Raw genomic sequence first — 15,298 nt, forward strand, 5'->3', positions numbered from 1 at the left:
AAAAAGCCAAAAATAAGACATTTTCAAATCAAGAGGTAGATTCATTCAAACCAATTGGTGAAGTAGTGAGTGTGCTGTTGTGTAATAGGAGTTTATTACCTCTTCATCCTCTTTCGAGAACTCACTGGCATTTAATTTGTTGAGAGCCATGATAACAGCAAGCACCTCTTTACCCTGTGTGATTGGGATTGCCAACATATTGACAGTTGTATAACCAGTTTTTTTGTCCAGAAAGTCCGAAAAATGGTTATTCTGAAAAAAAATAATAAAAAACACAGTTTAAATACATTACAGTTAATTATTATATTAAAAGTAAATGGTTATTGTATTTCATAATTTGTATTTGCAATGATATAAACACAATTTCACGGTGCAGTTAATTGATACTGCCCAAACTATTATCATTATTTAATACAGTGTCACAGAGTTGCATGTAAATACATTTTTAAGAATTGGCTATGAATGTGGATACTGCAACCAAGTTCAAGACGTATTTGAGGAATTAAAAGCTCAAATAAAGCAGAGAATAATATGAATTTGTGGGTACCTAATAGTCTAATGCATGTGGTGTGCATGAAAGAGATTTAATTCATAACTCCATTAATATTTATTATTATTCATTTACTTCTGTAGATAAAATGAATGATACTATCCCAACACATGGTATTAAAAACTACATGTGAAACTATTTACAATCTTTGTGGCTGAAAATGCATCTGGCGGGGAGGCATCCCTAGCTGATGCACACCCGACTTAGCCATGTGTTGTTGCTTTCTCTTTTTCTAGGAAAAAGCTATAGGGATGTCTCACTTAACTGAATTCCTGATCTCTTAATACTTTACTTAAAAGGGACTTGTATACTATACATGAAGTGAGTCGAATCATCTGGATGCAGCAGTTGAGTCTTAATTTCTTTAACTGAAGGTACGAGTAGTGGTGCTTAGGAAGAAGGATTTTGGTCACAAGATTTTTAGAGATGGCAGGAAAATTTTAAAGGATGCAAGTCTATGTCAGTAAGCAAAAAGATCTGTAACCACAAGCCAAGCTGAACTGTGCCTGGATAGTTCAGTGCAGATAGGTAAAAATACCTCATAATGCACTGATAACTTTTTCACAGCATATACAAAGACTTGAATCATGTGATTTTTGTATGCAAGCAAAATTTTGTGATTTAGATCAATATTGAAAATTTTGCTCATAATTGGTAGTAGTTTGTTCCCAGTCAAGATTTTAAGATTTTCTCTTGAGAACATAAGCTCCTTTGGCTTTGAAGAAAATCACTTTTCATAATGTCTGGAAAATCCCGTTCAAAATCAAATAATCTTTTAGTATCAGAGCCAGAATAATGTCTTTCTGCTCCTACTGCTATTCCTACTTTCTGTTCCTATTATACTAAGGTAGACAATTTATTTGAGCCTGACCTTATAAATGGAGCCATCTTTTAGAGTGCTGTTGTGAACTTTCAGTTAAATCATAAAACAGACTTAAAAAAGATGGGGGAAAGGCAGTTTGTTCACAATTCTCTACATTTGCAAGTGTTTTCTACTAGCTCCTTTTGAAGCTAAGATGCATAGCCTCTTACTGTACCACAGTACTCTGTAGATACATGCTAATCTGTGCAACGCATCCTGGACTTGCACTAAGCTAGGACCAGCTTACATGAGAGGAAAATCAGGACCCCTCTCTGTGTTTATCTTTCTGTTACAGATGATTAAAAAGATTGGAGGGTGGTTTGACAGCTGACCGTTATTCTAGCCAGTTTACTTGAAATGACGAATTCATTTTTCTTCATTCTCTATGCCAGGACACCAGCTTTATCTCACTGTAACTTACAAATACTACACATCATTATGATAAACCTTTTCCAATGAGTTATAAACATAATGCTCTATGTTTGCTTAATTTAGATAACTTTAGATAACTTTGATTTCTCTATGTTCTATTTAAATGGTAGCAGTGGAATTTACAAAAAAGTAATTCACTGCTGTGAAGAGTGTGATTATACCTCTGTGAAAGGGAAAAATTGGTTATTTCTAAAAATATTTTTTATTTTCCTTGGATGGTGTTTATTAATAAGCTTGCCTGCTGAGACACAGCTGACTGTGAACTGTAGCTGCACAGCTGTAAGTTTGTGTTGGTGATAAGGTCAAATGGAGAAAAAGCCACTTGTCTGAAAACTAACTTTTTTTTTTTAATACCCCTGCTTCCCAGAGTATATGAGCAGATAATAATTTTCAGTTACATAAATCACCTTGTTTTGTTTTCAAAAATCAGTGTTACTGTATTGGTTCTGGAAAGTTCTTATTGATGGACCATGTAGAAGAAGAAACCATCTTGTCTCTCTTTTATTTCATGGTTCTCTCTGCAGATCTTGATTCCTTTCTTAGGAGAGAGATGTTCATCTATGTAATAACCTTTTGCTATTTCTTTTCTGATGAATTCTGCCTCATTGACTGGTTCCTTAAGCGAACTATATAAAAAAAAAAAGAGTTCTCCAGAATCTTTAAACTTTCACAGGGTTTATTCTGTGCCAAATTTAAAAACATAATGAAGACCATTGTTCTAATGTTTGTTCAACCATTATGTCATATTTAATAATGGAACTGCATCTCTCAGTTCACAACATTATCTTAGGGTTTGCAACACTCTGTTCCATAACACTGTACTGTCTTCAGCATTTCTGAATGGCAAAATGCAGCCTGAGTCAACTGAGCTTGACACTATTGGGAACCTCCACATCAAACTCCACAGCATAAATTACTCAGTGAGTGTAAATTTGATCAGAAACATGCAAAATTATTCTAAGTAATGAGATAGTGTGATCCTTGTTAATTTGGAAAGAAAGAGAAAGGGAGACATTTGAGAAGAAAATCAGTTGAAAGCATAAAGGAGTATGGATCCTTCTTCCCTGTTTGGTCAGTCAGGGTGAAGGCTGATTATATTCGTTCATCTGAGGCAAGAGGAACAGCAGTTCAAAGTTGCCAGTAAATGAGACTTTTCACATATCCAGTGTACTTTTTCCCTTTTGATTGCTTATTATCTGGTCCACCTTCAACATCTTCATTACACATGTGATTCACCTATTAGGAAATGAGACTTTTTCATGAACTTTGCTTTCTTGACTGGAGCCCTGCTTGGAAGCAATATGATGTAATTTTGTTTGTGTCTCACAGGCAACATTTACACTTTGGTTTGCACATCAACTCCCATTCAAAAAACTCTTCCTGTTTCCCCCTTACTGTGTTGCTTCTGAGTGATGCATCAGTACCTTACCGTGCAGCCAATTCCCCATTGTAAGTTTGGCAAAGTGCCTCTAACACCACAATGGAGGAGAAATGGAAAGACTTGATCCTACAGCTGAGGTGGTAGTGCCAAGACAGCCAATGCCTATTTTCCTCCATCTTTCTGGGAGCCCATGCAGTTATGACTAATTTGTTACTATGCTCATTGTGGATTGGAGATTCTGGGTTCCGTAGGTGAGTTCAGAATGGCAAAATAAATGGATGACTAGCAATAGGTCTGGAGCAGTATCACAGAATCATAGAATGGCCTGGGTTGAACAGAACCTCAAAGATCATCTAGTTTCAATCACCCCGCTGTTGGCAGGGTCACCAACCACTAGACCAGTAGTGGAGCAGAAACTACAGGAACTTCTGTCATCTTTATTACACTTTTCTTTGCACCACCTTTACATGTTTCTGCTTTTCTTTCTGGTAGCCTTGCTGTATTTTTTCCTGTTCCTGATATTTAGTTCTCCCACTGATTGTCTTCCATTGGCTCAAATTCCTTAAAAAACATTTTTATTGATGAGTTGTAGGGAATTGGTGTGTCATATTGCTGCACCTCACGTTTCTGCTTATCTTAATTTCTACTCACAAATGTTTTTGTTTCATAATGATGCACTTAATTATAAATGGAGTATAAAAGGCATCTACCATCAGATAGGACAATATCATCAGTCTGATTCAAGACAAAAACCAATTAGTTAAATTATTTGGCCATTCACTGGGCCACATTCAAAAAATTGTTTTCAGGGATGTAGGACAGCTATAGTTTAACATGTAACTTGCTAGTGTTACAGAACAAATTGAATTGGATATCTTAAAGATCCCAACAGTTTTGAAAATGAAAGCAAGTAAAAATAGTTAAGGATTTATGAGCATTTGAGGATTAAACGTTTTCAGTCATGTCACTGACATTCCTGCTTTTTATTGCCAAAAGTAGCAGATGTTTTGCTACTATATGAAAATGAGTTATTATTACATTTCCTTGAGTAATTTTTTCACACAAAACAAGAAAATAAGCCTAAAGGGGAATTTTTCACTTTAGTATTTAATTTTTATTTTTTCATTTTGGCAGCTTTCCTCTTTAAACACAAATTAATTCAAGGAAAGAAGGAAAGATGTGAATTTACCCTCTCTTCCCCCCCGGAAAACATGATTAGTAGAAATTGTTTCCTGTATTAAAATATTTTCTTGACTGAAACTTTGTCTTTATAACAGATTGTAACAGATTTCCATTTACCCATTTAATATTTGCTATTTTAAGTATGAGTTTATGACAATCTTTTTATTATCAAGATGGCAAGGTGAAACAAAGGTGCAGATATTAGCATGTAGACACAGTGCAAGTTCTAGTCAGGTAAAAACCTACCTCTGTTTTTTCCTTATGTTTAGTTTATGCTGGGAAGCATTCAGGAAGGCAGTGCTTCTGAAGCACTGCGCAAAGATGCACAGAAATAAGATGCTCTTCTAATTTCTTCTAAGAATTCTGAGTTTGTTTCAGTAAAGTTGTTTCAATAATCTAACTGGCCTGTGAAACCTTATTTAACTTACTGTGTTTCATCAATATGTTGGATATTTGGGTTTCTTCTTCAAGACCACATTCCTAGGGGATGAGAACTGAGACATCTCATTACAAAATGGCAGGCCTGCTACCAGCTTAACCACAGAGTGACTCCCACTCCTCCTTCTTCTTCCTCCCTAATCCCTTCCCACTACCATTCTCAGGTCAGTGAGTTGTGTCATTTACCATCTTGCACTCTCCTGGGCTTCCCCACTGCTTTGTATTTTTGATGTGGATGAGCACAATTCCATCAATCTCTTCTTGCCCTAGGATGCAGTCTAAGATCAATGCTAGGTCCCAGGACTCTTGCAGTACATTACCAGAATGACTGTACGCCCAGCAGCTGGACAGTGGCTTGGTGTCCAGACCTCCTCACTGCAGTGTGAGTGTTCAAAGCACTGAGCTGCCACATCGTGCTTCCACTTGCTCTCTTCTGTCTTCAGATAATCTTTAAGTTATTTTTACAATGCTGTGTAAATTCTAGAAAGCGGATAGGGTGTCTCTTCTTCATTCCAGGCTCCAGAGTTTGGTGCATTCCCATGACTCTGAAAATCCTGTCACTTCAGAAAGTCTCAATGTGAAAACATCTCCCACTTTTTAACTGAAGAAAAATAGAGCTCCAGAAGAAAAGACTCATGCAAATGGAGGCTGACTCTATTTACCAAAGGTTGATGCAGAAACTTACCACTTGAAGATGTGTTTAAGATTATTTGTTTTGCAGGTTCCCTGTGGTTAAATTATGTGCCACGATGATCAGTGCTTTGGCTGTTCTATCTGAGATGGAAGCATTGAATTTCTCAATGCTCTGTTGTTTATTCATTCATAATTTAAATACATAGTGGATAAAAGCAAATATATATACTATATATGTTGGCATTTTACAGGCTGAGAATGTGGGATTTTAATTCCTCAGAAGTTCTTGTCTTACGTCTTAGCTCTATCTGGAAATGATACCCTAGGAAAAGATGTAACATAAAATCTTTATCATTTTGTTAGTGTTATCAGATAATTTTTATAGGATACTAATGGGCGTATCAGATTTTATGCAGTCTGTTATTTTGCTTTGGAATGTTTAAGTAGCGTACTCTGCTAGGCCTTGGGAACAACGTGAGGCCAATCATTACAGCAGTGGTCCTGCCTGCCTCCTATTTCTCACTGCTGTTAAATCCTGGATTAAATACTATTAGCTCTTGCTGTCAACAAGTCTTTAATCTTGTGGGGGGGAGTCTGTTCTTGCTACTAAGTTAATTATGAAAGGTCTGTATCTTTTCCTCCTGCTTTTCTTTTCTGTAGCATTAGTCAGGATGAGGAGCTTCCTCACGTTTATTGGTACTTTTCCAGGTTGAAGGAGGTAATCTCTCAAGAACTGGCTACCAGGCACTAAAAGTGAAGTCCCATGTTTTTTCAAAGATTGATTGCAGTTGTGATCTTTTGTTCTGTTCCCTCCTCTTATAAAGGGATGGTGATTGAAGCACCACAGTGTCTTGCTGTGGGTTTGACAATGTTACCAGGAGCTTAAGACTTTAAAAAAGAAAAAAGAAAAAAAAAAAAGGCAATACTGTTTGGATATGGATTGTGTCAGAAATATAAAGTGGTTAGACATGACATTCTTAAAGCACTGTAGCCATCATTCGTTCTGCACTTTGTATTCACTGCGCGTTTTGTATTCTGACAAGACATTGGGGCAAAATTTCTCTCAGATTTAACTCCACTTGTCTATTTTTTTTCTCAGGATTTAGGTAGCAGACAATCTAGTTTGACAGAGGTGCAAGCAAAGTGATTTGAAAATTAATGCTTGTTTCAAAATTATGATAAAGGCTTCAGTGGCTTACTTTCTTTTGCCATGGACTGACTATATTCCTTAAATACTACTGGCTAAACTTGCACTTCTGTGCTTTTTACAAAGATAAAGATTCTGATGACGTTAGTAGAGCTTTGCCTGCAGAGTGTGGATTTGGACACTGGATTTTTTTATTTTTTTCCTAATTGGGTGGAAATGCTGATAGTAATGAGACCTTCATGTTAATTTTTAAATAACAAATATTGGCTCCAGAAAAATCCCTTTGAGTTTTGTAACTAACTTGTAAAATGTTAACACTTCAGTGACATTCAGTTACTAAGTGTGGATTAATGGCTCCATGGTTTGGTTGTATTTTTTTAAGTGTGGCCTAATGGCATGGACCTCAGTAATCCTAAGAGAGTAAATGAATGCTGAAGATGGCTTCAGAGTGGTTGAATAATAGATGAATAGGTATTCATCAAGCATTAATTCATTTATGCATGCAAAATGAATATTTAGCAGTGCTAGACAGACAAAGAGATTCTCTTATTTACATTATATTTCTCACAAAATTTTGAACAAGTCCTACTGATAGCACAGAAATGTTTGAGCAGCCCTGCTCTGGGTGCCTCTCACATAATGATATTTAGGAGCAGTGCAGTGTCTGATAAAAGGTACATCTTTCTTGATCCTCCTGATCTTTTCTCGTGTAATCAGCCTTATGAATTTAGAAGGATTATCCTCCAATCTCCGAATGTAGTAGTAAGAGGCAGTCATATGCTTCTTGTCAGAGCAGAAGCCACCAAAGAAAGCAACCCAGTGGTTAAAAATCAACTGGTTTGCTTTCTCAAATCAATCATTTTTCTGTTTATTTTCATGCTTCCTACTTATATCTTAGATAGTTTACTATGTAATGGAATGTTCTTTTCACACACATGCAAATTTTTTATTGTTTTTGATCTTTAAGAGTAGTACTTCCTTCCTTTATGCCTGCCAACTTTTAACATGACAGAATGTGTTACTTTTCGTTTACCTCCTGCCAAAAAAATTGAAAATTGCAATACATGTAGGCATTTCCATCGCTCTTACGAGACTGAGGTGGTTTCTGTCTCTAAAATCCTCAGAATTTTAAATTGTCAGTATAGGAAATATGGAAAGCCAGATACCTTCTGATATACTCATCTTTACCATCATTTGATTACACTGAGCTTTTCCAAAGAAGACTAAAAAGAGGTGAAGCTGCCATGTTATGATATAAGGTTAGCTGCTTTTAAAGAAATCTACAACAATCAAAGCACCTTTGTCTTTCCCTATGTATTTCAAAGCCATTTATAAAGCAATTCTTATTCATGCATTTCTGTCTGATTATTCAACATAATTTCCATGTAACATTTGTTATAACCCCTATCTGCACGTTAAATAAACTAGATATTATGTGCAAATTCAACAGGAACTTTGAAAACAACAAAGCAGCTCTTGTTCCACAGATGGTTCTGAACACATGTTGGATCTGGACATACTCATAATTTGAAACTGCTTTAAATTCATAGTCATGAAGCCGAATATACGTTGACACCATCTTCATCTGAGTTCGTTTACATTGTAAGGAAGCACTCTAATTATGAAAGCTACAGATACATTATATTCAGAGACAAGTGTATAGCACTATCAAATGATAAGGGACCTTGCAAACCTATACTGGAAAAAACAATAGGAGTCTCCTGCCTTGTTCAATAGGAACACAAGTGCTCACTTGTCTATTAATATATCCTGATATATATTTGATAAATTCTAATATATATCTGATATTCTCCTTCATTATTACAGTAAATCAGGTTTTGATTATTGTGCAAGGATACTAGAACTACTTCATTAGGCTACATGATGTGATACTGGGTTTTAAGCATTATTTTCTGTTGCTTTTCTCTTGCTTATATCTGGATTGCTGTTTTGGGGATGTCTCTAAAGCATGACTCCAAACCCTCAAGCCCTTTGCAGAAAGAAAGCTGAGTGAGCAAATGCACAGAAACCCATCCCCCAGGGAAAATCACTCACCTTTTTCACATCAGGTATGTTAAAAAACTTCTTGGTATGAGCAACCCATCCTGCTATTCCGATGTCCAAAGGAAAAACAGTCTCGTTGTCTGGATTCACCAAATTCTCCTCAAATTTGGAAGTTGGAGTGACATTGAGAAGCCTGGTAGCTACCTCTGGAATACCATTTCGGGAACGACAAATAAACATGCTACACCGATCGGCTGCCAGCAGCTGCGACAGCCTCTGCAGGGTTTTGTGCACAATCTTTTCCATAGAGCCTGCTTCATCCTGGATTTCTGTCAGCAGCTCAAAAAGTATATTACACTCCTCCAGGCGAGACATGTCCTTGAAGCTTACTCCTTCCTTCACATCTCCAGGGCTCACTTGAAAGATACTTCCCAGCACTTCTGCCCTCATTTTGCGGTCAAAATATTCCTTGGCAAACTGGGGATTATTCTCCAAGTATTTTTCAACAGCATCTTTATTTACCTCACCCATTTTTGCTGGATTGTTCTTAGGATTTCTTTCAGAACTTCATCACCATCAAAGCAGAAGCAGTAGCAAGAAGTACTAAACTTGGTACTAGTAAGAAAACAGTACTTTGTACATACTGTACAAAGGCATAGTACATTCACCTTCCTCTGTGACTTCCAAGCCTTCTGAAACTCTTGAGATATGACAGAAGGCACTGGCTTAGTGTCTTAGTGTGAGATCTTGGAGACTGCTAATTAAAGAGATGTCAGGACACTAAACCCCTAAGCATTCTTAGCTCATAAATCCTAAAGGAGTCGTTTTAGTATTTGAAACTAACCAATGAATTCTTAGACCTTATCAATTTGACTGAGGTGTAGATGTAGTCTTTTAAGTTTTCTCATTCATTTGCAGTAGATAAATTCAACTATAGACCCAATGTTTTCCACTGAAACTTAATTCCAGGAATTCCACTTTGATACCTATCCTACATTGTACATGTGCACAGGCATGTACACGTGTATTTGCGAGAGGTGCTTAAAGGGAGGAAAACAGAACGTTACAGATTTTTTTTAACTGCAAAATTTGTTTTTCCTTCATTAAGTCAAGAGATGATTGAATTTATATTACTAAAAGAGAATAATTACCAAGTTATATGTGCATAAAATGCATGAAATCCTAAAGACTTTGAAACAGTCTGAGCTTAGAGATGTCATTTACCCAGGTAAAGATGAAATAAAGGAATCAAAATATGCTTAAGCACAAACAGATATGATTTTTATGTAAATGTTTTTTGTTTTTCTTTCAAAAATCATTAATCCAAATGAAATAGTAAAATCAGAAAATGGTTTGAATACCAGATCGAGTTCAAAATCCAACAGTTCTTAGTCCATAAGCACAAATGACTAAATAGGGTCCTTCAAGCAATGCAGTTTCTTTTGTGCTTTCTTCAGAAAAAGTGGGTGATCTCTGTTCTCTTAATTGGCAGAAAAAATGGTAATAACTGACAGACACTGTGTGGAGAGTGAACCTTGAGATTGGTTGTAGTTTTATGGTATGTTTGAAGTTTCCTACCATTGGGAGTTCATAATTGCTCATGTGGATTTTCTGTAAAGGGAAGGTACAAAGAAGATGCAGGCGGGCTTTTTCTAGTGGGGCCCAGTGACAGGACAAAAACCAATGTTCTGTCAATATATTTGGAAATCCTTCTTTCACTGTGGAGGTGACAATCACCAGGGAAGGCTCAGGTTGGATATTAGGAAAAATTTCTTCTCTGAAAGAAAAGTCAAGTGCTGGAACAGGCTGCCCAGGAAGCTGTTTGAATCACTGTCCCTGGAGGTGTTCAAGAAATGTTTAGATGTGGTACTAAGAGACATGGTTTAGCAGGGGAATATTGATGGTAGGTGAATGGTTGGACTAGATGATCCTGGAGGTCTTTTCCAACCTTGGTGATTCTGAGTCTATGAATTGATGCAGCAGGTCGCCCAGTGAGGATTTGGAGTCTCCCTCCTTGGACGTATTCAAATTAAACAGAATGCTTGGACTAGAGGTACCATTCAGCATAAACCATTTTGTGAATGGAAAAGGAATGTTGAAAATTGTAGTTGATTTTAGAGGCTAACACCCACTGGAGCAGATACCGATACCAGCAGAGCTGCAACATAATTCATCTTGGTTTATCTTTTTTGTTCATTTGTTTGTTTTTTTCTGGTATCCACATTGATCAAGAAGAGCAGAAAGAGATTCTTGGTATAAGAAAAATAGATCGTATGCTTTTTGGCAATTCTTAATTTGAGAGGAGTAATTATCAAAATACAACTTTACCTTAATATTACCTGTGATATTACCATTTTTGTACATACAATGGCATGTCACAAATATTACACAATAATGGTAGTCTTCATTAGAAATTCCTTCATAATTCATCTTTAGATTGACGGTGTAACTCACAATAGTTGGTCTATTACCTGCATCAGGCACAGTTTCAGCCTGGGTACCTTCACTATACTCTAGAAACTGGAGATTTTTAAGGAGTTACATAATTATATATTTGATTTAAAATGCATTGTACATGTTGTTTCAGTTAGATCCTTAAAAGTGCAGGTTCAGCATTATCTTCCAGTTTTGCTTCAAGCCACATGGGTTTGTTTGTCATCCTTTTGTTGACTAGAAGATTTTTGAATTTTGTTTCTTTGTTTCAGCTTAACCAGGGCACATCTATGGTTTCTTTGCATTATGAAATGGTGTGTACACACAATAACACAAACACGTAAGTATTATAGTTTTAAAAATATTTGTATTGATTTCTTTTCTGGTTTGGTAAAAGTCAACCTTTAGTAAGCTACCTAGCAATCTCATTATCGTGTGTGCTCATCTTTTAAACTATAGAACACATTAGATTGCTTATCATGATTCCACAACATCTAAATCACAACTGATGATAAATTACTCTATTTGTACTTTGAGTTGACAAGTGAAGCCTGTATTTTAATTAGACTTTATTGTATGTTAGCTGATAAACTTTCTTTGTAAAAAAGTATTTCAGATGTAGCAGAATTGTCATGTAATCTTTCTTAAATAATCATCTCTTTATTTTTTCCTCTTAATTAAGACTCACTCTTAGAATTGCGCTCTTATTCTGTTAAGTGGTTGTGAAATGTCATGTAAAGAAGTATCAGAATCAGAATTATGTTTGGAAGATGGCTAAGTTGGCTTTTTTCAATAACTGTTAAATTAAGTCATGATATCTTTCATACTGAACTCTTATGTATGTATTGATTAACACTGAATATTAAGACAAACCAAGAAGTTAAAGTGATGTGATATAAATTAAGAACATGATTTGCTTACAACTATCTTTACATGTATGGAAATCTTCATTTTGGAGTTAGGAAAATACTCTGTATTGGTGAAGTTTCATTTTTCTCATATTAGTTCTTTAGTGAATTTTGTAAATTAGATCATTTAACCATGTTGGAACACTGTCATTCTAATAAGTTCAAAGTTACTGTGCAGGAATAAGGCATTTGTTTTCTGTTCCATCTTCTCTACTCTCATATTTCACAATATTGAATATTAGGTTTTTAGTAATGCAGGTTCACACTTGTATTTAAGATTATTTTGAAAATATGCTTGGTATAATTTCTTGCACTAAGGTCAATAATACCAGCTTTTAAGGAAATGCATTTTAATTTAGGGTCTGTTTTATGCATAGATGTTTAACGTTGGCAGCTAATCTTGCATCATCATTTTCACTGAACTTTTCAAGGCAAAACTAATATACATTCGGCCTTTATCTCTGTCCATGCTGAGGTGGTTTCAGTTTAAAACATAATGGTGTTATATTTTTGCAAATTGTTTTAATTATAGAGAATACTGAAAGCATATGTACGTTGTGATTTTAATATATGTGGTGTATACATTTTCCTTTGATGTTCACGTTCACTACAGAAATCAAAACTATTTATGGAATAGTTCTTAGTAGTAGACTATTGCTGAGCCCTTGTGATACATGGAAACTCCTAAGAAGGATAACTGGGAGACATGTTATTTAAATAGAAGCAAGTAGCACGTAAAAGTCTTAGGTATTTATAAGGTTTCCCAGTTCAGCTCAGTGTTTCCATCTCAGTGTATCTATCTGTCTTTATAGCAGTTACTATGGTTAATTCAGTTAAGATTTTCAGAAGAAATACAGATCAGATGTGCTTATTTCAGTTGCATGGATTTCTGTGTGGATGATTTTGTGGCCGCTGTTGGCATACAGGAGAAAATAGAGTTCAGAAATATTGTTTCTAAATGACTGGGTTATTTATCCGATAGCTACCTATCCTATAGGTATTTACAGTCAGTACTGTGTGCCCCTAACAAAGACAGTTTTTGGCACTAAAATGTTTTGGTATCACTGATCTGGTACAAAACAATATCAACTTCTGTGTTTCTTTTAAAATAATTTTCTAAGTGAAAAAGTAATCTTAAAAAATTCAAACAGTAAAAATAGTAAATTATCTACTTTTTCTGTATTGACTGCAGGTTTTCACGATGCCTTAAAACTATCAAGAATTAGCTTTCATGTTTCATTACACAAATAGTCAAAAGGAATTTGCAGCCTCTTAGGGGAGATCATGGAGTCCAGTCTAGCATGAAGGAGTTAGCTTGGTCTGCTGGATGCACTCTAGATTTGACCATGGTGGGTTTCTTGCTAGCTTGGCTTGAATTTGAGTGTATGGACTAAGCAAAGGACAGACTTTTGACCTTCATTTCATCCACTTTTGCACTTTTTCCTTGGTGGTCTCAGATTATCTGCCCAATTTTAAATTTGTTTCTCACCAGTGAAATGGAGTCAGTTTGTGTACAGTTACAGCAATGCTGCGGCAGATAATTGGCATACTTGTGGGGAAGGCTCAGGAAACTGTTGCGCATACAGAAGTGCTCTCAAAGGTATTCATTCAATTATTTTTTGTATCATCAATACATCATTGTTAAAGTTCTATGGGATGTCTGAAAGTTTTGCAAGAACAAACAATTCTGACAGCTGACGACTTAGACTATATCAAAAAGGATAAAATATTTTGCAGAGGAATTATATCCATTTTTCCTATTTAAATACAATGTTTTCCTTTCCTCTTAGCATGGAAGTTGTATGCTCAGTTATCTAATCTGAAAAGTATTTGAACATATAATAAATCTCAACCCTGATGAGCTATGAGGTGATATATTATAATTTTAAAGGCAGTATAAGAAAATCTTTTTTTCTTACTGCTCTTACAGACACAAATACTACAAATACTGATTTGCTCAAAATAGCATCAAAGGTAGGTAGCTATTGGATAAACAATTGCAAAGCTTTCACTGTGAAGAAGTTTTACAAGAAAACAGAGCTACTATGATGTATTAAAAAGAGAGGTATTTAATTGATAAACCATTTCTCTCTATTGCCCAGAAAATGTTTTCTGAAGGCAGAAGTTCTCCTCTGAATCGTTTTTTGTTATTCTTCCCTAGCCAGTACTCTGGACAATAGCCTCCCACTGAATGCTTTCCTGCTTATCCAGAGTGTTACATTATAGAGTTTAACTGTAAGGCAGGAAAACAAATTGGATAATTGGGGAACAGTTGATCCTTAATTATTATTTTTTTTATTGTTATTTTTTGGTATTTAATGTTGACTGTGAGTTGCTTTTGGTTACTATCTCCTGTAGGAACACAAATTGTTTGTTATAGTCAGTATCATCCTAAAGCCCCTGAAAAGAATTCAATCATTATAATTACGCTGTCAGTTATGGTGGTATGCCACAATTACTTCCTATGTGTAACATTTGTAGAGCACAGTGCTCACATTAATTTAAAGATTAAGAATAAATGATAAAAATAATAAAAATAAAATTAGAGAGCTGATTGAGAGGTTTCCCACACTTTGCATGCTTATTACCAGCTCTACTCCCTGAACAGCTGCTTTTCCACACATCAGAAAGAAACACCAAATACAGGGTTTACCCACCATGTGCCATCTTGTGGTCTGCGTCATAGATAAGCCACGTGAGCTTAATGACAGTAAACCTGCTCAAACCCAGATTTAACTTGTATGGGAGCTTTTGGTGTGTTACGCTCTTTGTTGTATGGTCACATACAGCAGCCAAATATTTCCCTTTCCCTCTGAGAAAAACATCTTCTGCTATCCCTCTGAGAATTCCAAAATGCTTTCACAAGCAAGCAAGGCTGCAACTATATGCTAAAAACTATTAAATATCCTGGTTTGCTACTGTTGACAGGCACCTGCTTCCAAAGCTAGATGTACATACTGTTGGCACCAGGCATGCATTTACAGTATAAAATATTTGGAGCAGAAAGTTAAGAGTAATTGAAACGACAAGGAAAATATAGCTGCTGGCATGTAGTTCCCCAGCCTGAAAGCTGGCTAGCACACTGGGGATTAATACCCTTCTCTTTATATCTGTGCTCTCCTCTAAGCTCTTTAAAGACACATGAACAGGGCTTGTATTTACATCGTCACTGCAGGACAGTGTTCATTAAGTCTAGGAGGGTTCGTCTCAGACAGAGCAGTGCCCTTAGCAATTAAGCCTTATTGAGCAGACAACTTCTATGATTTTGTAATTCCAATTCAAACCAAATTGGACCTACTTAATTTAATCTGGAGATTCTTTTCTCCAA

General features: G+C 35.8%; 1 protein-coding gene across 1 annotated transcript in view; it reads right to left on the minus strand.

The window, feature by feature from the left end:
• The window catches only part of PDE6C (phosphodiesterase 6C), a 29,060-nt gene extending 19,166 nt beyond the window's left edge, over positions 1 to 9,894 (minus strand). Inside the window, exons 1-2 of the mRNA XM_010714547.3 lie at positions 8,681 to 9,894; positions 100 to 252 (exon numbers count right to left, since the gene is read on the minus strand). Of these exons, the coding sequence (XP_010712849.1) occupies positions 100 to 252; positions 8,681 to 9,160 (633 nt within the window). The 5' untranslated portion in view covers positions 9,161 to 9,894. The remainder of the gene's footprint in view (positions 1 to 99; positions 253 to 8,680) is intronic.
• Between the last annotated feature and the right edge of the window lie 5,404 nt (positions 9,895 to 15,298).

The sequence above is a fragment of the Meleagris gallopavo genome, chromosome 8 (genome assembly GCF_000146605.3).
Source record: "Meleagris gallopavo isolate NT-WF06-2002-E0010 breed Aviagen turkey brand Nicholas breeding stock chromosome 8, Turkey_5.1, whole genome shotgun sequence".
NCBI classification, from domain to species: Eukaryota; Metazoa; Chordata; class Aves; order Galliformes; family Phasianidae; genus Meleagris; species Meleagris gallopavo.